Raw genomic sequence first — 23,363 nt, 5'->3', positions numbered from 1 at the left:
CTAAATTTGTTTATTAGCTCTAGTTGCTGTATCGTCGATTTCTCAGGGTTTTCTAGATATAAGATCATATCATCTGCAAACAATGACAGTTTTACTTCTTCTTTTCCAATTTGGATGCCTTTTATTTCTTTGTCTTTCCGGATTGCCCTGGCTAGCGCTTCCAGCACAATGTTGAATAACAGTGGTGATAGCGGGTATCCTTGTCTTGTTCCTGATCTTAGAGGGAAGGCTTTCAGTCTCTCTCCATTGAGTACTATGCTGGCTGTGGGTTTTTCATATATGCTCTTTATCATGTTGAGGAAGTTTCCTTCAATTCCTACCTTTTGAAGTGTTTTTATCAAAAAGGGATGTTGGATTTTGTCAAATGCTTTTTCAGCATCTATTGAGATGATCAATTGATTTTTCCCTTTTGACTTGTTAATGTGTTGTAGTACATTGATTGATTTTCTTATGTTGAACCATCCTTGCATGCCTGGAATAAACCCCACTTGGTCATGGTGTATGATTTTTTTAATGTGTCTTTGGATTCGATTTGCAAGTATTTTGTTGAGGATTTTTGCATCTATATTCATTAGGGAGATTGGCCAGTAGTTTTCCTTTTTTGTAACATCTTTGCCTGGTTTTGGTATTAGATTGATGTTAGCTTCATAAAATGAGTTAGGTAGTATTCCATTTTCTTCAATGTTTTGAAAGAGTTTGAGTAAGATTGGTGTCAGTTCTTTCTGGAAAGTTTGGTAGAATTCCCCTGTGAAGCCATCTGGCCCTGGGCATTTATTTGTGGGAAGATTTTTGATGACTGATTGGATCTCTTTGCTTGTGATGGGTTGGTTGAGGTCTTCTATTTCTTCTCTGGTCAGTCTAGGTTGTTCATATGTTTCCAGGAAATTGTCCATTTCCTCTACATTCTCCAGTTTGTTGCCATACAGTTGTTCATAGTATCCTCTTATAATTTTTTTAATTTCTTCAGGATCTGCAGTTATGTCACCTTTTTCATTCATTATTTTGTTTATATGGGTCTTCTCTCTTTTTGATTTTGTCAGTCTAGCTAGGGGCTTGTCAATCTTGTTGATCTTCTCAAAGAACCAACTTTTGGTGATATTTATCCTCTCTATTGTTTTTTTGTTCTCTATGTCATTTATTTCTGCTTTAATCCTTGTTATTTCTTTTCTTGTACTTGGTTTAGGATTGGTTTGCTGTTCATTTTCTAGCTTCTTCAGTTGATCCATTAGTTCTTTGATTTTGGCTCTTTCTTCCTTTTTAATATATACGTTTAGTGCTATAAATTTCCCCCTTAGCACTGCTTTTGCTGCATCCCATAGGTTTTGGTATGTTGTGTTCTCATTTTCATTCGTCTCTATATATTTAGCAATTTCTCTTGCTATTTCTTCTTTAACCCAGTGATTGTTTAGGAGTGTGTTGTTTAACCTCCAGGTATTTGTGAATTTTCTAAGTCTCTGATGGTTATTGACTTCTAATTGTATTCCATTGTGATCAGAGAATGTGCTTTGAATAATTTCAATCTTTTTAAATTTATTGAGGCTTGTTTTATGTCCCAGCATATGATCTATTCTGGAGAAAGTTCCATGAGCACTAGAAAAGTATGTGTATCCTGGTGATTTGGGATGTAATGTCCTGTATATGTCTGTTAAATCTAATTCATTTATCAGATTGTTTAGGTTTTCAATTTCCTTATTGGTCTTCTGTCTGGTTGATCTATCTATAGGAGAGAGTGATGTGTTGAAGTCTCCCACAATTATTGTGGAAACATCAATTGCTTCCTTTAGTTTTTCCAGTGTTTCTCTCATGTATTTTGTGGCACCTTGATTGGGTGCATAGACATTTACGATTGTTATTTCTTCTTGCTGAATTGCCCCTTTTATTAGTATGTAGTGGCCTTCTTTGTCTCTCAAAACATCCCTGCATTTGAAGTCTATTTTATCTGAGATTAATATTGCTACACCTGCTTTCTTTTGGCTGTAGCTTGCATGAAATATTTTTTTCCATCCTTTCACTTTCAGTTTCTTTGTGTCCCTGTGTCTAAGATGAGTCTCATGTATGCAACATATTGATGGTTCATTTTTTTTGATCCATTCTGCGAATCTATATCTTTTAATTGGGGAGTTTAATCCATTTACATTCAACGTTATAACCGTGAAGGCATTTCTTGAATCAGCCATCTCATCCTTTGGTTTATGTTTGTCATATTTTTCCCCTCTGTCTATTAATATCCTTTATTGTACCCATACCGAATCTCTTTAGTACTGAACCTTTCTCCAAGTCTCTCTGTCCTTTCTTTGTTTCTCTGTCTGTAGAGCTCCCTTGAGTATCTCCAGTAGGGCAGGTGTCTTGTTAGCAAATTCTCTCAGCATTTGTTTGTCTGTGAAAAATTTAAGCTCTCCCTCAAATTTGAAGGAGAGCTTTGCTGGATAAAGTATTCTTGGCTGGAAATTTTTCTCACTCAGAATTTTAAATATATCGTGCCACTGCCTTCTTGCCTCCATGGTGGCTGCTGAGTAGTCACTACTTAGTCTTATGCTGTTTCCTTTGTATGTGGTGAATTGCTTTTCTCTTGCTGCTTTCAGAACTTGCTCCTTCTCTTCTGTGTTTGACAGTGTGATCAGTATATGTCTCGGAGTGGGTTTATTTGGATTTATTCTATTTGGAGTTCGCTGAGCATTTATGATTTGTGTATTTATGTTGTTTAGAAGATTTGGGAAGTTTTCCCCAACAATTTCTTTGAATACTCTTCCTAGACCTTTACCCTTTTCTTCCCCTTCTGGGACACCAATGAGTCTTATATTTGGACGTTTCATATTATCTATCATATCCCTGAGGTCCATTTCGATTTTTTCAATTTTTTTCCCCATTCTTTCTTTATGCTTTCATTTTCCATTCTGTCATCTTCGAGGTCACTGATTCGTTCTTCAACTTCCTCTAGTCTTGTACTATGAGTGTCCAGAATCTTTTTAATTTGGTCAACAGTTTCTTTAATTTCCATAAGATCATCCGTTTTTTCATTTAGTCTTGCAATGTCTTCTTTATGCTCTTCTAGGGTCTTCTTGATTTCCTTTATCTCCCGTACTATGGTCTCATTGTTCATCTTTAGTTCTTTGAGTAACTGCTCTAGTTGCTGTGTCTCTTCTGTTCTTTTGATTTGGGTGCTTGGGCTTGGGTTATCCATATCGTCTGGTTTTTTCATATGCTTTATAATTTTCTGTTGTTTTTGGCCTTGTGGCATTTGCTGAACTTGATAGGGTTCTTTTAGGATTTGTAGACCAATTGAAGTCCTTATCTCTAATTTATCAGATCTACAGCTTCGTGGAGTACACTTTCTCTAACTAACCAGCAGGTGGCGTCCACGAGCCACCTGTTCTCCACAAGCCAGTTCTCCCCTGCTTAGCCTTTTTGGTGAGTGGGTGAGTGAGTCTTGTGGGGTCCAATTGGTGTACCAAGCTTGCGTGTGTAGTTGGTGTTGCTTGCCCTGTATATGGGGCGTGTTTCTGGGCAGTCAGGGAGGGGGGTGTGGCTCTAACAATCAAATCTCCGTGGTGATCCTAGAGTTTTAAAGCTGCTGCAATAGTCTAATCCTTCAGTTCAGTCCTGCCACAGTTTGTCCCTGCGAGTGACCCACAAGTCCTTGGTATTGGCGTATGGCTCCTGAGACTTGCAAGTGGGCCCCTCTTCCAGGCCGTGCACCCCGGGTCCTCTGTTGAGGGATGACTGTGCTATGTCACAGGTGAGTGCCGTTCCCCCAGGGCAGTTCTGGGCTGCTGGGCTGTGTAGGGAGGCTCCCAGTCTGTTGAAATGATGGGTGAATGGGGCTTTGTTAATTCACACTGCTCTACCTTCCCAACTCTGGGACAATCAGCTGAGGGTGCAGGGAAGGCTAATGTCCACGCCCAGTTTTGTGGTGTGTGCCTGTTATTTGAAGCACTTCCGTCACACTGGGTTGTCTGGGGCAGTTCTGGGCTATGGGGCTGGCGATGGGCAGGAGTGTTTCCTGTCCACCAGGATGATGGCTGTGAGCGGACACCCCCCTTTTCTTGGAAGTTGTGGTGTTTAGTGAATTTTCTCAGCCACTGGATTATTGCGTTTTGTCTCAGAGCTCTCCTAGTTCTGCTCTTGACTTGACCTGCCCAAATAGCAAGTCTTTGAAGCTTTCTGTATTAGGCTTCTTAGAGTAATTGTTTTAGAAAAAGAAAAAAGGATTAAAAAAAAAAAAACAAAAAACAAACAAACAAACAAAAAAAAAACGGGCCCCCCTCAGAGATCTAATGGGTTATTGAAATGCTGAAATGCTAAGAGACAAAGCAACCAGGGCCATTAAGGAAAGGTCCACAGGGCAGAGAGATCAGCTTTTCTTCGGGATTTGCATATGCGCCTCAGGGCCCTTCCCCTTTCTATGTTCACCAGAACTCCAAAAATCCTCCGCTTTTATTTTGGAGTTTTTCATGTTGTTTTTTTTCTATGCCTGTCTCCTCTCTGCTGGGCTGGCTGCTCTCAGATTCTCTGGTGTCTGGTCTCCGTCTATCTATGGTTGGAGTTTGAATCAGTAGAATGAGTTTCCGATAAGAGCTGCCACTGCAGTTCTCCCTTCTCCTTCCCGGAGCTGACAGCCCCTCCTCCCCCGGGACTGAGCCTGGCAGTGAGGGGCGCGGGTCCCCTGGCCGCAAAAACTTACAGATTTCGCTGATCTCAGCAGTTCCACGTTTTCATGAGTGTTGTATGAAGTATGCCCAAAGTCAGATTGCTCTGTGGTGTCCAGTCCATGCAGTTCCTGGCTTTCTACCTACTTTCCTGGAGGAGTAAGTAAAACATACAGCTCACCAGTCTGCCATGTTGCCCCGCCTCCCCAAATAAATTTGATTACTAGCTTTTCCAAGTCTGAAAAGTAGGTTGTTGGAATTTTGATTGAGATTGCATTGAATCTATACATGGGTTTGGGTAGAATTGACATCTTAATGACATTTAGCCTTCCTATCCATGAACATGGAATATCTTTCTCTCTTTTAAGGTCCCCTTCTATTTCTTTTAGTAGAGTTATGTAGTTTTCTTTGTATAGGTCTTTTACATCTTTGGTTAAGTTTCTTCCTAGGTAGTTGATTTTTTTAGTTGCTATTGAAAGTGGTATCTTTTTCTTGAGTGTCTCTTCAGTTTGTTCATTTCTAGTATATAGAAACTACTGACTTATGTGCATTAATCTTGTATCCCGCTACTTTGCTAAATTTGTTTATTAGCTCTAGTAGCTGTATGGATGATTTCTCGGGGTTTTCCAGATATAAGATCATATCATCTGCAAACAATGACAGTTTTACTTCTTCCTTTCCAATTTGGATGCCTTTTATTTCTTTGTCTTGCTGGATTGCCCTGGCTAGCACTTCCAGCACAATGTTGAATAACCGTGTGATGGTGGGCATCCTTGTCTTGTTCCTGATCTTAGAGGGAAGGCTTTCAGTCTCTCACCATTGAGTACTATGCTGGCTGTGGGCTTTTCATATATGCTCTTTATCATGTTGAGGAAGTTTCCTTCAATTCCTACCTTTTGAAGTGTTTTTATCAAAAAGGGATGTTGGATTTTGTCGAATGCTTTTTCAGCATCTATTGAGATGATCATTTGATTTTTCTCTTTTGATTTGTTAATATGTTGTAATAGATTGATTGATTTTCTTATGTTGAACCATCCTTGCATGCCTGGTATGAACCCCACTTGGTCATGGTGTATGATTTTTTTTAATGTGCCTTTGGATTTGATTTGCAAGTATTCTGCTGAGAATTTTTGCATCTGTATTCATTAGGGAGATAGGCCTGTAGTTTTCCTTTTTTGTGGCATCTTTGCCTGGTTTTGGTATTACATTGATTGCATTGGTGTTTAAATGCAAGGATGTTATGAGAGACAAAGAAAGCCACTACATACTAATAAAAGGGGGAATTCAACAAGAAGAAATAAGAATCATAAATATTTATGGACCCATTCATTTTCTATGATGTTTTGAAAGAGTTTAAGTAAGACTGGTGTCAGTTGTTTTTGGAAATTTTGGTAGAATTCCCTTGTGAAGCCATCTGGCCCTGGGCATTTATTTGTGGGAAGTTTTTTGATGACTGATTGTATCTCTTTGCTTGTGATTGGTTGGTTGAGGTCTTCTGTTTCTTCTGTGTTTAGTCTAGGTTGTTCATATGTTTCCAGAAAAGTGTCCATTTCCTCTACATTATCCAGTTTGTTGGCATACAGTTGTTCATAGTATCCTCTTACAGTTTTTTAAATTTCTTCAAGATCCGCAGTAGTGTCACCTTTCTCATTCATTATTTTGTTTATATGGGTCTTCTCTCTTTTTGATTTTGTCAGTCTAGCTAGGGGCTTGTCAATCTTGTTGATCTTCTCAAAGAACCAACTTTTGGTGTTGTTTATCCTCTCTTTTGTTTTTTTTGTTCTCTATGTCATTTATTTCTGCTTTAATCCTTGTTATTTCTTTTCTTCTACTTGGTTTAGGATTGGTTTGCTGTTCATTTTCTAGCTTCTTCAGTTGATCCATTAGTTCTTTGATTTTGGCTCTTTCTTCCTTTTTAATATATGCGTTTAGTGCTATCAATTTCCCCCTCAGTACTGCTTTTGCTGCATCCCACAGGTTTTGGTGTGTTGTGTTCTCATTTTCATTCGTCTCTATATATTTAGCAATTTCTCTTGCTATTTCTTCTTTAACCCACTGATTGTTTAGGAGTGTGTTATTTAACCTCCAGATATTTGTGAATTTTCTAATTCTCTGATGGTTATTGACTTCTAATTGTATTCCATTGTGGTCAGAGAATGTGCTTTGAATAATTTCAATTTTTTTAAATTTATTGAGGCTTGTTTTATGTCCCAGAATATGATCTATTCTGGAGAAAGTTCTGTGAGCACTAGAGAAGAATATGTATCCTGGTGATTTGGGATGTAATGTTCTATATATGTCTGTTAAATCCATTTCATTTATCAGATTGTTTACGTTTTCAGTTTCCTTATTGGTGTTCTGTCTGGTTGCTCTATTATAGGAGAGAGTGATGTGTTGAAGTGTCCTACAATTATTGTGGAAACATCAATTGCTTCCTTTAATTTTGCCAGTGTTTCTTTTATGTATTTTATGGCACCTTGATTGGGTCCATAAACATTTATGATTGTTATTTCTTCTTGTTGAATTGCCCCTTTTATTAGTATGTAGTGGCCTTCTGTGTCTCTCATAACATCCTTGCATTTAAAGCCTATTTTATCTGAGATTTATTTTGCTACTCCTGCTTTCTTTTGGCTATAGCGTGCATGAAATATTTTTTTCCATCCTTTCACTTTCAATTTCTTCGTGAGTCTCTTGTGTGCAAGATATTGATGGTTCATTTTTTTTGATCCATTCTGTGAATCTATGTCTTTTAATTGGGGATTTTAATCCATTTACATTCAACTTTATAACTGTGAAGGCATTTCTTGAATCATCCATCTTATCCTTTGGTTTATGTTTTTCACATATATTTTTTCCCTCTGTTAATGTCCTTTAACATACCGATAGAGAATCTCTTTAGTACTGAACCTTTCTCCATATCTCTCTCTCATTTCTTTGTTTCTCTGTCAGTAGGGCTGCCTTTGGTATGTCAAGTAGGGCAGGTCTCTTGTTAGCAAATTCTCTCAGCATTTGTTTGTCTGTAAAAAATTTAAGCTCTCCCTCAAATTTGAAGGAGAGCTTTGCTGGATAAAGAATTCTTGGTTGGCAATTTTTCTTGCTCACAGTTTAAAATATGTCATGCCACTGCCTTTTCACCTCCATGGTGGCTGCTGAGTAGTCACCACTTAGTCTTATGCTGTTTCCTTTGTATGTGGTGAACTGCTTTTCTCTTGCTGCTTTCAGAACTTGCTCCTTTTCTTCCGTATTTGATAGTGTGATCAGAATATATCTTGGAGTGGGTTCATTTGGATTTATTCTATTTGGAGTTTGCTGAGCATTTATGATTTGTGTATTTATAGTGTTTAGAAGATTTGGGAAGTTTTCCCCAACAATTTCTTTGAATATTCTTCCTAGACTTTTATGCTTCTCTTCTCCTTCTGGAACACCAATGAGTCTTATATTTGGGTGTTTTATATTATCTATCATATCCCTGAGGTCCATTTAGATTTTTTTCGATTTTTTTCCCCATTCTTTCTTTTGTTCTTTCATTTTCCGTTCTGTCATCTTCCAGGTCACTGATTCGTAGTTCAGCTTCCTCTAGTCTTGTACTGTGAGTATCCAGAATCTTTTTAATTTGGTCAACAATTTCTTTAATTTCCATAAGATTGTCTATTTTTTTATTTACTCTTGCAATTTCTTCTTTATGCTCTTCTAGGGTCTTCTTGATGTCCTTTATATCCTGTGCCATGCTATTCTTCATGTCGTTTATATCCTGTGCCATGGTCTCATTGTTCATCTTTAGTTCTGTGATTAATTGCTCCAAGTACTATGTCTCTTCTGACCTTTTGATTTGGGTGCTTGGGCTTGGGTTATCTATATCGTCTGGTTTTTTCATATGCTTTAAAATTTTCTGTTGTTTTTGGCCTCTTGGCATTTGCTTAACTTGATATGGTTGTTTTAGGATTTGTAGACCGATTAAAACCCTTACCTCTAATTTGTCAGATCTACAGGTTCATGGAGTACACTTTCTCTAACTAACCAGCAGGTGGCGTCCACGAGCCACCTATTCCCTTCAAGCCAATTCTCCCGCACTTTGTCTTTGTGGTGAGTGGGGGTGTGAGTCTTGTGGGGTCCAATTGGTGTACCATGCTTGCATGTGTAGTTGGTGTTGCCCACCCTGTATATGGGGCATGTGTCTGGGTGGTCAGGGAGGGGGGCAGCTCTAACAATCAAATCTCCCTGGTGTTCCTGGAGATTTAAAGCTGCTGCAATAGTCTAAACCTTCAGTTCAGTCCTGCCACAGTTTGTCTCTGCTGCTGACCCACAAGTCCTTGGTATTGGTGTATTGCCCCTGAGACTTGCAAGTGGGTGTCTCTTCCAGGCCTTGCACCCCCAGGTCCTCTGTTGAGGGATGACTGTGCTATGTCACAGGTGAGTGCTGTCCCCCCAGGGTGGTTCTGGGCTTCAGGGCTGTCCCTTAACTTCTTAATGTTCTCCTCTGATGCTTAGCACGTGATGTATTATCTTACTTATTCCTCAGAGGAACCCTATGAGGTAGGCATCATGATTATCTATATTCAGATTTAGAAACAAAGAGTCAGGGTGACAGGCAACTTGCGCTTTCAAAGGTACAGCTCCTTTACAGAGTTTTTCTTGCAGTTTTGCTACTACTGGTCAAAGCATTTTGGCAATGTATCTTTGGCATTCCCTTCTGGCTGGTTTATGAGCGACATAAGAAAACAAATTTTATTTTTGGTCACTTTCAGTAAAGATGATTTACAGCCACCTTCAAAGGACAAAGATTTGCCATCATCAAGAATATTTAAATGCTTTGAAGACAATTGCTAAAGCATTCTCTGAAGTTCAGCAGCAGTTCACATCACTTAACTGAAGGCCATAGATGCTCTTGTGGACGTTGTTTTGATGTGGTTTAGTGGTAAGGGGCTGGTGGAGGAAGGGCGTAACACTTTATAGTCCCACCTCATTTTTTTAAAGCTTTATTGAGAGATAATTTTTCATACCCATTTAAAATTTAAAATCCATTGGTTTTTAGTATATTCACAAAGTTGTTTAACCATCACCATCTAATTCTGGAACAGTTTCATCACCCCTAAAAGAAACTCCTGTGCATTTGGCAGTCACTCCCCATTCACATTTTTCCCCATCCCCTGTCAATCACTAATTTACTTTTTGTCTTTATGGATTTGCCTATTCTGGACATTTTATATAAATGGAATTGTATAATATGTGTGTGGTCTTTTGTGACTGGTTGCTTTCACTTAGCACAATGTTTTCAAGGTTCAACCACATTATAGTGTGCATCAATACTTCTTTACTTTTTATGACCCAATAATACTTCATTGTATGGATAGTCCACATTTTGTTTATGTGTTCATCCATTGATGGATATTTGGGCTGTTTCCAGATGAAAAGGCTCCAAAGAATATTTACACATGGTCAATAAGCACACAAGATGCTGTTCAACATCCTTAGCCATCAGGGAAATGAAAATCAAAACCACAGTGAGTTAAGATTTCACACCCACTAGGATGACTATACTCAAAAAAAAAAAAAAACCAGATATAACAAGTGTTGGCAAGCATGTGAGAAATTGGAACCCTTATGCAAAAGCTGCTGGTAGGAATGTAAAATGGGGTAGTTGCTTTGGAAAACAGTGTGATAGTTCCTCAGAAGGTCAACCATAGAGTTACCAGATGACTTAGCAACTCCAGATCTAAATATTTACCAAAGATAAATGAAAACGTATGTCCGTACAAAATCTTGTACATGAGTGTTCATAGCAGCATTAATTATGGTAGCCCCAAATGGAAACAACCCCAATGTCCATCATGATATATGCATACAATGGAAAGTTATTCAGCCATACAAGGAATGAAATATTAATACACACTACAACATGGATGAATCTTGAAAAAATTAAGCTAAGTGAAAGAAGCCAGATCAAAATGCCGCATATTATATTATTCCATTGATATGAAATGTCCAGAATAAGCAAATCCATAAAGACGGAAAATAAATTAGTGGTTGCCAGGGCTGTGGGTAGGGAATGAGCAGTCACTGCGAAAGAGTGTGGGGTTTCTTTTTGGAGTAATGGAAATGCCTGGACATAGTAGTAATGGTTGCACAACATTGTGAATATACTAAAAACAGTATTGTACACTTTAAAGAGATGAATTTTATGATATATGAATGATATCTCAATAACAAAGAAATAAAAATGGAAGTTCTGATACTTGGTGTAGAGACAGAAAGTAGATCATTGGTTGTCTAGGGATGGGGGATTGGGGAGAAATGGAGACTGGCTGCTAATGGGTGAGGGTTTCTTTTTGGGTTGATGAAAATATTCTAAATTAGGTTGTGGTGATGGTTGCACATCTTTGTGAATATGTTAATAATCTATGAATTTTGTACTTTACAGAGGGGAATTGTATGATATGTGAATTATATCTCAATAAAGCAGTTACATAAAATGAATTCATAGTCTCCATTATTAAATAACACTTGCTTATTCTGCATTCATTATTGCATGAGGCACCATGGCCCACGAATGAGAGAGTACTTGTTCCTGTACTCCAGGGATTTCTCAATGGGCATTCCTAGGTGGGAAGATAGAATGGATACACAAAGATTACAACCAAGATGGGATATCACACAACACAAATTTCTTAGTGTAGGCCACACTCAGAAAGATCTCAGCACCTCTGAGTGTTGGCTATTGGAATTCAGAAAGATTTTCAAATGCCTTACAACTCAGTGAGTTCTCAGCACACAGGAGCTCCGCCTTATGTCCAGAAGCAGGAAGGAGGATGTGTTTGGTGAACAGATAACTGCTGTGTTGTTGGAGCCTCCTGTCCTGCCCTGGGACAGGCAGCCTTCAGGCTTAACTCTGCCTGCTCTTGAGCAGCCTGGGGGATGATGCTGTGGGGAAGGTGTTGCTGAATTCACCACCTGTCTTCTTGCAAGAGTTTTTTCTCAGACAAATAGTTTCTTTGGTGCTTTCCCTCTGATTTTGGTTAAAACGGTGACCTAGAATAATATGTGGAGTGCTGGGCATTTTTCTCTTTGGTCATATTTTGGTTTGTTAAAGCTGCCAAAATGCAATAAACCAGAAGTGGACTGGCTTTTAACAACAGGGACTGATTAGTTTACAAATTTACAGTTCTAACGCCATGAAAATGTCCAAATTAAGACATTAAGAGGAAGATACCTTCTCTGAAGAAAGGCTTCTGGCATCTGGGGTTCCTCTGTCAGATAGCAAGGCATATGGCTGGCACCAGCTGGTCCTTCTCTCCTTGGTTTCTTTGCTCTCAGGTTCTGGCTCTTTCCGTTTCTGTGGGTCCTTTGTTGTTTCTATGGGACGTTTCTCTCCAAGCTCTCTGGGTGTTACTGTCTCTGAGCTCTCTGACTTTTTTCTGTCCTTTATCCTCTCATAAAAGACTCCAGTAAAGGACTAAGATCCACCTTGAATGGTCTGGGTCACATCTCAGTTGAAACAACCTAATCAAAAGGTCCCACCCACAATAGGTCTGCACCTACGAGAATGGATTAAAAGAAATGTCCTTTTCTGGGCTACATACAGCTCCAAACCAACACAGGTAATAAATCCAAAGCTTTGGGCTCCTGAGTCAATAAGATTTAGGAAAACAAAAGGTGGAATGACCCTCTCATTTGGTTTTTCTTTTTTCCATGTTTATCAAACATCAATGCTATCTATTCTGTGTAGCTTATGGGTCTTTGCTGTAATAAGAAAGTGTTTTACTTTTTTCTTTTTTTTTTCTGTGAAGGTACTTTATGTTAAGTTTTTTCTGTTAAATATCCTTTGCTTGCACTGTACTTTTCTTTGTGTTGATTTTTTGCTTCATTTTTTTTCATTTCCCATGCTGTTCAGTTACTGGATGCCAGAAGAACCAAGGTTTGTCCACTCTTTGCCGCTTGTTTGTTTTGCTCTGCACAGCTTCACCTCCTTGTGTGTTTGAGTGTGCCTGTTTGTGTCTGTGTTTGTTCTCTTTTGCTTGCAGATGCAGTAATCCTGTTTACTAAACCTGTTCACAGCTTTATTTGTAAAAAAATAAAATAATAATAATAATAATAAAGTCCTCTTTTTTGTCTACTTGTAGTGGATGCTATTAGTTCCAATTTTAAATAAACATGCATTTAGCGCAGAAAATAATGGACTGTGGAAGAAAGAACATCTTAGGAAACAAGGAGTACTGAGTCTGGAGTGTTGTGAGCATTAAGAAGATGTGTTTGTGAGATTTTCCCTCTAACCCTTTCCACTTCCTAAATTAAAACTCTGTAGATGTATAATTTCCCTTGTGACTGACACTAATATACTGTTTCTGTGTACATGTATGTTTCTCTTCTCCTAAGACATTTGGAAAGCATCCTTGAATTAATTTCCCCCTCTCCATGTGCTGTCCCATGCTTCTGAAGTCACCGTGGAAGACTCCACGGGTGGCCCTTTGGACTTCATGATTCACATTCCATCTTCATGGTGCACTAGCAACAAAGAGCGTTGACATTTGGTTGACTGTTTTCTTCTTTTTCCTCTCCTGCTTCGTCTTTCTCATTGTAGCATCTGCAGTTGACCATCCAGGCCCTTCAGGATGAGCTGCGGACCCAAAGAGACCTCAACCACCTCCTGCAGCAAGAGAGTGGCAGCCGGGGAGCTGAGCACTTCACCATTGAGCTGACCGAGGAGAACTTTCGGCGGCTCCAAGCTGAGCATGACAGGCAGGCTAAAGAGCTCTTCCTTTTGAGGAAGACCTTGGAGGAAATGGAGCTGAGAATCGAAACGCAGAAACAGACCCTCAATGCCCGAGATGAGTCGATTAAAAAGCTTCTTGAGATGTTGCAAAGTAAAGGTTTGCCATCCAAAAGCCTTGAGGATGACAATGAACGGACGCGGCGGATGGCAGAGGCTGAGTCTCAGGTCAGCCACTTAGAAGTGATTTTAGACCAGAAAGAGAAGGAAAATATACATCTTCGAGAGGTAAGAACATTCATTCCATTTCCCCAAAGCCAGATTTTCCAAGTTGAAGTATGTTATCAAATTGTTTTTACAGATTGGAAGATATTTATAGACAACACATTTCCCTTCGTCTTCTGTTTTATAACCTCTCTGTCTGCTTATCTCCTTTAAACTGGAATTTTCCATTAGGTATTTTTTTCTCTGTTCACCATGCATTTGTTCCGTAAGTATTCAACCCCAAAACTGATGTATTCTGGATCCAAGTGTTCATAGCACACATGTACTCTATGCTGGTTTACAATTGCTTTTCCACAGATGACATTGGTTTCAGGGTCTTGTAAGCACAGTAAGTTTTAAGTTTTAGCTGTTAATCAAAAGCCATCACTCTAAAGGGACAAAATGAATAGGTAATTAGTGAAACAATGAGCCTAAATATTTTTAGAGCTGAATTGGGGGTGAGGTTTGTGGAAAGTAGAGCATGTGGATATTTTTGGAAAGCATGGTAAAAGAAAATGTGCAGACAAATTTCGAACATTTTTATTTAACATAATTTGTGTCTGCATCCATCTAGGACAGAGTGTTACAGGTTTTCTGAGCATGCTTTTTGCATTCAGTGTGTTAAATCATTTGAACTTGAGGTAAGTACTTCAGAGGCGGCCACCACCATTGAACCATAGGATGCCAAGATGTCTGAGAATATGTGGTTGGGTAGAGCTTAGAAAAATGTGGGTGACAGCCAAGGTTTGAAATTTTTATAGCAGTCCCTTGCCACTGTTGTAGTAAAGGATTGTAAAAATATCATGCAGGCAAAATTGCTGGGGGTGGGGGAGGGGGCACAGATCACACAGAAAATAGTAAGCAATAAAATGGAAACATGTATTTTCAAGATATTCCACAGCAATAAATAAAAATTCCCAAAGATATTTTCTTCCAGTTTTCTTGGCATTAAATACCTGTTCAGATAGGCAAGTACTTCTTTTGAGTCACTTGTTAAGTTGTTGATAAAACATGGCTTCTCCATTGGGACATGCTAATGCAGATGTTCTCAAGAGTTTTCTGAGATATAGATTGTGTTTCTTTAGAAGATTTGAACAGCCTTTAGTGTCCTCAAACTTAATGTCCTCCACACTTATATTCTCCCTTGTTTTGTTTTCATGAGACCTTAGCATGGTTGGGCAACATCATGGCTTGGCTTCATATTGAGATGCTTAAAGAGATGTTTTGCTGGGCCTGGTCTTCCCATCCATATTCCAAGAGGGTGAAAGTGAATATGGTGGGCAGATTACTAAGATCCGGCCCCAAATGTTCCCTACCTCCTGGTATTCCCCTCCCTTTGAGTGTAGGCTGAACCTAGTGGTTTGCTTCTTAACAATAGAATACAGCAAAGGTGATGGGGTGCCACTTCCATGATTAGGTTCCATAAGATTGTGACTTCTGTCTTGCTAGCAGACTCTATTGCCTTTTCTGCTTGCATGTTTTGATGAAGTAAGCTGTCATGTGGGAGAGCCCCATGGAGATGGAACTGAGTGTGATCTCCAGCCAACAGTCAGTAAGGCGCTGAAGCCTTTAGTCCAACAGCCCACAAGGAACTGAATTCTGCCAACAGCCACTTTGTGAGCTTGGAATAGATCCTTTCCCATTTAACCTTTCACATGAAACCTTAGTCCTGACTGGCAACTTGGTTGCAGCTTTCTGAGAGACAGTGAAGCAGGGGACCCAACAAAGCTGCGCCAGGATTTCTGTCCACAAAATTGTGAGATAATAAATGTGTATTGGTTCAAGCTGCTAAGTTTTGGGGTAATTTATTACACAGCAATACATAACTAATACAGTGGAGCAGAAACTGATCCTCACCCTGACTTACTCCATAGACATCTAGTTTACAGAAGAGGAGGAATAGTTACTGGCATGTTATCATCTGCATGTAGAGTGGCTGTGGATTTTGAAATTTTGGCTGTGTTGTCTCAAAACTCTTGTCTGTAGAGGATGACTATAGTTGAAAAATGTTGCTGCTTTATTTTGGGTGACTGGGGATGATGTTGGTTCTACAGGAAGTTGGTGATGCCAGAGAAACCTTGACCTGCTGCACTATTCCCCACTTCATGTTGGGATATTGAGGTCAGGGTAGAGTTAATTTTCTTCTCTTATTGGATTCTGCTCACTGGTAGCACTTGTTACATGGTTGCCCCCATTTAAACCAATCTAAACAGTATTCAACTCACTCATCTTTTCTGAGGTTGGTTGGTCCCCAACTTGCCTTACAATGGTCTGGGAGGGTATATAGACTATGTGTAGAGCCTTACACATCAGTCTGAGGGCCACAGAGGAAGATACACACGATACAGAGAGACACAGCCAGTTAGTTACCTTGGGCAGCAGACCGAAGTCAGTTAAGTCAGTTACATGACCCTTATCTTGGCTCATCAAGAAGGAAGAACGCAGACAGGTGTCTCTATATGAGAACTTTTTAAGCTTGAGCTCAATAAACAGGACTTGGAAACCTGAAAGTTTCCTTCCCATAAGAATGGTTGTAGTAGCTTTGAGAGCCATCTGTTAAATTTTCAGGTGTTTTGCAAGCTGGTTGTTAAACCACTGATAACCTGCAATTGGCCATGGTGGGAGTACTTATACCATGGAAATTGGCAAATGCTATGCTCAGGTTCCCCCCCCCCCCCAAAGCCTCTTTACCAGCATGCCACTGAGTAAATGTTGTGAAGTGTTTGCACATGATACAGCAAGAAGAGGCACCGAGGAACCAGGAAGTCAACTAGTGGAAGCATGATGAGTGCCCCAAGCACTCGTGGTTCATCAGAAGTTTACATAAAAGCATTTTGATGGATGCTTATGTGTCAGTTACTTTGAAAGTACTTAACATTGATGCAGATTTCATTCTCACAACCACTCATTCATTTATTCATTCATTCAATACTTGTTGAGACTTTGTTCTGGGATATAGTATGATAACTGATAAAGTCTGACTTTATGGTGCTTGCATTTTATTGGGGGAGGGAGACAATAATTTAGTAGCTAAATTGAGAATACTTATGAAGAAAATAAGGGAATGAAATGCTAATGACCCGGGTGGGTGCTACTTCAAAAGGGAGAGTCAGGGAAGGCCTTTTGGGGTGAGTTGGCATTGTGAACTGAGACCTGATCAACAAGAAGGAGCCAGCCAGGTGAGGATCTGGGAAGGTTGTTCCAGTCGGAGGGAAAAGCTCATAGGATAGGAGGGAGGTACTATTATTTTGCCCATTTTACCTGGGGAAACCAAGGGACCAGTGACATTGAGAAGCTTGCCCAGTGACACACATTTAATAAGTGATGAAGCTGGGATTTGAATCTGGGTGACTCCAGAGTCAGAGCTCTTAAACAACAAGAATCTTACCCAAAGTGTGCTCAGCAGAACAGCCATTCTGTGGGATGTTAATATGTGTTTTGAGAGAAAAATGGCTTAAGGCCAAATAAACTTGGGGAAACGCTAGATTCCACAGAGTTAACTGCAGTACCCATCCGATTTTTAATATACAGAGGTACATTTTTCATTTTCAAGAAGGAGACTAGGGAAGGCAGAGCTTCTTAAACTTATTTGAGTTGCTTTTCTTTTGTTACACTAGTATTCTTTCTAATACACTTTGTAAAACTGTTCTACTAGAAAATAAAAATTATGCTTTTAATTTTTGACCCATAAAATGTATAATAGTATAAAAATGGTTGTTTCCCTTGGCCAAATAGCTAGATAATTTCCTTCATTATTATTCTATAAGGTAAAGTTTATTGTAAGCTGTTTCAATATTCTCTACTGATTTTTAGAACGTTTTGTCAAGGTAATTTTTATTTTTTAGTGGGAAAATCTGGCTGATGTCTTTTGGTATTAAACCAGTAAGAATAACTCAGCTTGTATAAAGAAGTTGCCTGACCTCTATTAATTTAAATGATTCTAAAACGGGATTTAAAATGTACTTGAGGTTTTAAGTTCAGTGTGTTGCTGTTTTCGTTTTCACCATACATGGTTTGCCCCGGTTGGAGCTAGATGGTGTAATGCTGGGGAATGGAGTGCTAGTGGTTTTATGATTTATTCTGAGTCAGAGGTGTTGGACCTCACATACACCCATCCCCTGGAATTCTGGCCTTGTTCAGCCCATTGTTTCAGGAGATTTGGAAGTTGGCAGGAATTGCACATGGGTTGGGTTGGGTTGCTTTAGTGTCTTGTTGTCTTTCAGTGGTCTGGAAAAGGCTGAGGGTAAAACCACTTCTTTGCCTGGCAGGAATCTGCAACAACAAAAGGGTAATGATCTCAACTTATTTGGAAGACCAAAACCATTGCACAGGAACTACAATTGATGTGCTAACGTGAGCTCAAGTGTTGGCTGAAACTCAGCATTACTCACTAGTATTGTCTGATGCATTCGAATACAAGTTGATTTGATAAGACATTGTTCTATGTCGTAAGAGTTTACCTTATTCTCTGCTTTTGTGCAGAGAACAAACTGTTTTGTGAAAAGGTTTTAGTAACTGAGGATCCAAAATAGTACTGATCTCATTAAAGAAAACTGGTTTTATATACCAGGATCCTTTTATACCTACCCTCCTTAATATATTTTTTGACTGGTCCTGTAGAAGAGAATCAGGGGACTTTGGGCTTCCTGCACTGTAAGATGCTTGAAGAGAAGGGATATATGCTCTGCTAGTCCCTTAGGGCAGCTTGACTTTCTTTGAGGTAGGGGCAGAGAAATACTCAAGTCATTGGGGGTCACAGTTGCTGCTAACCCAGTCTAAGCAAAGTCCCCAGGAGACTGGGCCTGGGCTTCCTCCAAGAAGAGTGAGGTAACCTGAATTCTTGGGCTCCTGGTTTATTTATCTGTGTTATCCCCAGGCCCAGTGGGAGATCCACCAAGGTAAAGGCTGTGACCCAAAATTTCTTGAGCTCGTAGACCTTTAACTGAGGATGTAACTCTCCCCATATACTCTATACCCAACTTCTAAACTCTACCCCAGACTACTTCTCTTTAACACATGCTTGTGTGTCCAGTTATGCTGACTGACCCGTGATTTTGCTTATGGTGGTATTTCTAATTCTGGCGCTACAGATTCAATATGTTTTATTTTTACCAGCAAAAATTAATACAGAAAATATCTCCAAACAAGTGGCCACATAAACATAACTTTTTACATATGTGATCTTTTATAAGATCTTTTATAAGTTAGGTTCTGTACACATGTTACAGAACGTAATGATTTCTCCGTTTTAATACAGTAATTTTCCTACCTGATCAATATATTCCATCAGTATTCCCAGACCTCAACTATGCCTATAGGTGCTCAATAAATACTTGAATGAGTGAAAAGATGGTTAAAAATGCTTTGTGGTTTATTTTGCCAATATTGGAAATATTCCTAAGGATTTTATAAGCTCCATGTTCTTTTATTTTTCCCTATCATTGCTGTGTGTTTGGAGTGGAGCAGTGCTTCCAGGGTACCTGTAACTGGACGTCTTCTTTCACTTTTTTAAAACCACGTGTTGGACATTGTTGGACACATGTTAAACCACCAAATGTAGAGGAGCCCTTGGAGAGTTTATGGTCTTATCAGGGGTTCAGGTGGGCAATAGCAGAAACAGCTCATACCTATTGAGGCTTCTTCTGTGCTGGGAGGTGTGCTAAGTGATTACTGTTTTCATCCTCCAAATTGCACAGGTCAGGAAACTGAGGCACAAAGAGGTAAGTAATTGTCTTCAGTAGCACAGACAGCAGGTGCTGGGGCCAAGCTCAGAACTCGGGCAGCCTGGCTCCAGTCTCTACGTGTCCCCACTGTACTCTGTGGCTTCTTGGGGTGGTACACCAAGAGGGACTCAGTGGTGTTTAAACTGTGTATCTTAGAGGCAGGAGAGTCAGTGGTGGTTTCTTCCATGGCAGGACAGGTCTTCAAAGAATTTCAACATATGGGTTGTGGTGGGGGAAGCACAATTGGGAGATGAGATGGCATGAGTCAAGCTGTAGAGGTGAGAACTATGGCGGGTTTGGAACAGCTGAAACGCCTCCTGTCAGGAGGGGAAGGAACTAGAGCTAAACAAGTGGTTTGGGGTCAGATCACTGAAGGTGCTGAGTCTTTGACACAGGAACTTGGCTTTTAATCTGTGGGTTCTGGGAGCATTTGGCCTTGAGAATGGCATGACCAGAGGAGAGACAGTCAGTTGATAAGTGGGTTGGATGGGAAGAGGCCAAGGGCATAGAGTGGTTTTTCAGGGGACTGGGCTGTGAAGCTGGTGGTAGCCACAGAAGTTAAAGGGAAAGGTCATCTCCGTTGGCAGGCAGGACCTCGACAGCTTGGGAACTGAGTGGGGAGCTGTGAGGAGGAGATGACTGCATGTGACCTGGTGCTGTGGGTTTGTTTGTGGGCAGGCAAAAGTTTTCAGCTGGAGGGGCTCGGGTTGAGGGAAATCTTTGGACATTTTGTGTTGCATGATATCCTAGAGGAGCTGTCCAGCCAAGGTTGAGAATGTGGGATTTGTGGGCAGAGGTGAGGAAATGATTGTGAAGTTCTACCCAAATGCATACGGTATTAATGACCATTGGTCGCATTTATTGTTTTTTTTTCACACTTACCTGATAATTTGTGACCCCAAGTCCCTAGTTTGTGTGATTGTTCTAAGGTCTGCCTGTCTCTTACTCCTACTAGTATTTAGTATTGTAGGAATCGCCAGGAACCACATACTTTGCCTGCATGCCTCTTTTTTGAGTAAGCGTTTAGTTTTGAATGTGATATCTCTTTTTAGATTACATGGAATTTTCATCATCTGATGCCAACTTGATACAGATTCTCTTTGTTCTCACTGAGTTCCATTTTCTCCAAGCACTCAATGCAGGATGAGTGCCAACAAGACATCTATAAAGAAAAGCACCCACTCTGGATCCCTGATTGACAACAAATCTGAAAGCAAGATTTAATGACTTTTGCTCTCACATTTCTGATGAAATAGGGGATGTATAGATTTGCTGTATCTCTAAATTTTGATACATTCTGTAAAGCTTGAACACAGCATGCTAATTTGAAATAGTTTAGGTTTTACCCTTATTGATTTAATGAGTGTGATTAGCTGCTTTTTACAGTAACAGAGATTGGTGGAGGCCCAGGGAGCCATTAGGTACAAGGCAATTTGGAATCTGCTGAGAAAAGAAAGTGGCAGATTGGGAGGGAAGTGTCAGGGATTGCAAAGGACATCACGAGGCCATGCTGGGAGAGATGCTGGCTACTGTCCTCATCTCCCTTGTCCCCCTGAATACCTCTTGAACATTTGGAGAATGTTCAAGAGGTATTTGACATAATGTGCATCATCATCATCATTTGATAAAAGAGTGTACCACAAATAAAACCTCAGCAGTGTGGAAGTACTCCAGGCCCTGATACTGTAGGTACTTTAGCATGTTTCATTCACTGTAGCTACAGAAATTTGAAATGGGCTTGGCTCTATCAGGGTTCTTTCTCTCTTGAGTAGGCACATTAACTAATACCTTACATGTTGTCTTAGTTTGCCAGGGCTGCTATGACAAATACCATATACTGGTTGGCTTAAACAACAGGAATTTATTGATTCACAGATTTGGAGGCTAGAAGTCCAAAATCAAGGTGTTGGCAAGGCCATGCTTTTTCCAGAGTCTGTAGCATTCTAGTGATGGTAATCCTCTGCCACACAGTGATTTCTCTCTCTGGTTTTTCCTCCTGTGCCCAATTTCCTTTGCTTCTAAGGACTTCAGCCATATTTGATTAAGGCTCACTGTCACTCAGTTTGCCACACTTTAATAGTAGCATCTTCAAAGGTCCTATTTCCAAATGGGTTGATACTCACAGGACCAGGGTTAGGACTTGAACATGTCCTTTGTGGGGGCATAATTTGATTCCCAACACATGTGTAGGAAGCTTTATAGGGTCAAGAATACATTGCATATCAATGATCTTATCTGATGTGTCATCCACCCTGTGAGGAAACTGAGGCTCAAAGAAATTAAATAATGATGACATGTAACATTTACTGAGCACTCACTAAGCATGAGCTTGTGCAAAGCACTTCCCAGGGAGTGCCATTTAATCCTCACACATATCTCACAACAATCAGAGACAGAAACCCAAAATACCCAACAAAAGCTAGATAAAAAGTAAATTCTTTGGGGAGTCAAAGAACTTTGAGGTGGGTGGTGGTTTTCCTGCCTCTCAGATGAGGAGGTTGAGGCCCAGAGGGATGACATGACTCGTCCAGATTCTCAGATCAAGTGATGATGGAACTAGGATTCAAATTTGGGGTCTGCTGGCTCTAGTGACTTTGTTCCTAACTGCTGCCAGGGATTTTAGCCTGATACAGAGTGGACCAGTGACTAGAATTCTGGTCTTCTGAGTTTTTGTTCAGGCATATTCTCTCTGTAAATGCAAAAAATGGAAAAACACAAAAGGCTCAGATTTTGTTTTCTTGCCACATTTTTTTTCAGGACTTGCTGAATCTGGGACTGTAAATCTGTGAAGTCACCAAGTAGTGGAAAGGTTAAATGGTACCACTGTAGAAGGTAGTGTTGGGGCTCTGTCTCCTAGGTACACTTGCAGCTCACGAAGATGAAGGTTCTTGCTTACAATACCAAGAACGGTCCTGTGCATTTTGGCCATTGGTAAATTCCTAGGGAATGGATGAGTTTTCGTGAGAAGGGAACAAGAAAAAGCTAGTGGCACTTGCAGTTGAACCTTCCCCATTTCATCTGTTCAAACTTCTTACTTTTCTTTTTATATTTTTTTAATTTCATAAGGACCCCATTGCTAAAAAGAAATTCTTTGACTCCCCAACGAATTTACTTTTTATCTAGCTTTCGTTGGGTATTTTGGGTTTCTGTCTCTGATTGTTGTGAGATATTAAAATTGTAGTTCTAGCCTCCCAACAGGAGCCTCCACGTCACTGTTCTTCTAATTGCCTACAGTTTTGTAAAGCAAAACCTACTCTCCCACCTATGGTGGCTTGGATGTGAAAGGGGCTTCTTTATTTGTGTCTCCAGTTTGGCACATTGGTTAAACGGTGTCTTAAATGTTGTGGGTAGAGTGTTAAATAAGGCAATGTGAACAGTTGCTGGCAATTACTAGGAATGGCTTATGGTTTTAGTGGCTGCAACCTATATAAAGAATGAATTAACTCCCCAGTACTACAGGAAAAATATAATTCTATGAGTAGTTTTTTCTTGTAGAAAAAGGAAAAAGGAAGAAAGGTGGGTGAGACTTTGGAGTAAAAATTACTTATTTCTAAATTAGACTTACTACTCATTTAGAACAGGGGTTGGCAAATTCAGCCTGCTGCCTGTTTTCTTTGTAATGTGGGAGCTAAGAGTGGTATTTACATTTTCAAATGTTTACATTTGCAATGGTTCTATAAATACCTATATAATATCCTCTATTGTGCCCCTTGACCAGCAAAGCCTAAAATCATTGTCCTCTGGCCCTTTAAGAAAAAGTTTGCTGATCCCTGATTTAGATGGTAAGTAGATAGTTTTTGGATCAAGAAGTTGGTAAAAAAAGTCTGTGTACATTTTTATATATTTAGAGTATCAAATCTCACTACTTTCATGTATGCTTTTTGAGTTTTATTTTTTTAATGAGGAGATACTATTTTTCTGTTATTTCTGCCCGTTTTCTTTTACAATTATTAGACCCATGATTTGAATCTCTGGGTTCATAGCACACTGGGTATCGCCAGTTATCACAGTTGTATGTATCAGGAG

At 39.8% G+C, this 23,363-nt stretch overlaps 1 protein-coding gene across 8 annotated transcripts in view; it reads left to right on the top strand.

Moving 5' to 3' along the window:
* ERC2 (ELKS/RAB6-interacting/CAST family member 2) overlaps positions 1–23,363 on the top strand; it is a 1,046,379-nt gene that overhangs the window by 221,095 nt on the left and 801,921 nt on the right. For 6 of the 8 annotated variants that reach the window (XR_005210796.1, XR_005210797.1, XM_037798515.1 and 3 more), the window contains exons 4-5: positions 12,535–12,558; positions 13,222–13,638. Coding sequence is in view for 6 of the 8 variants with exons in the window: in XM_037798515.1 (XP_037654443.1) it covers positions 12,535–12,558; positions 13,222–13,638 (441 nt within the window). In the remaining 2 variants the exon portion in view is untranslated. The remainder of the gene's footprint in view (positions 1–12,534; positions 12,559–13,221; positions 13,639–23,363) is intronic. The other 2 variants (XM_037798533.1, XM_037798523.1) reach the window with 1 other exon arrangement.

The sequence above is a fragment of the Choloepus didactylus genome, chromosome 1 (assembly GCF_015220235.1).
Source record: "Choloepus didactylus isolate mChoDid1 chromosome 1, mChoDid1.pri, whole genome shotgun sequence".
Classification (NCBI taxonomy): Eukaryota; Metazoa; Chordata; class Mammalia; order Pilosa; family Megalonychidae; genus Choloepus; species Choloepus didactylus.
The sequence above is the reverse complement of the archived record's forward strand: the minus strand, read 5'-3'. Positions and strand labels throughout refer to the sequence as shown.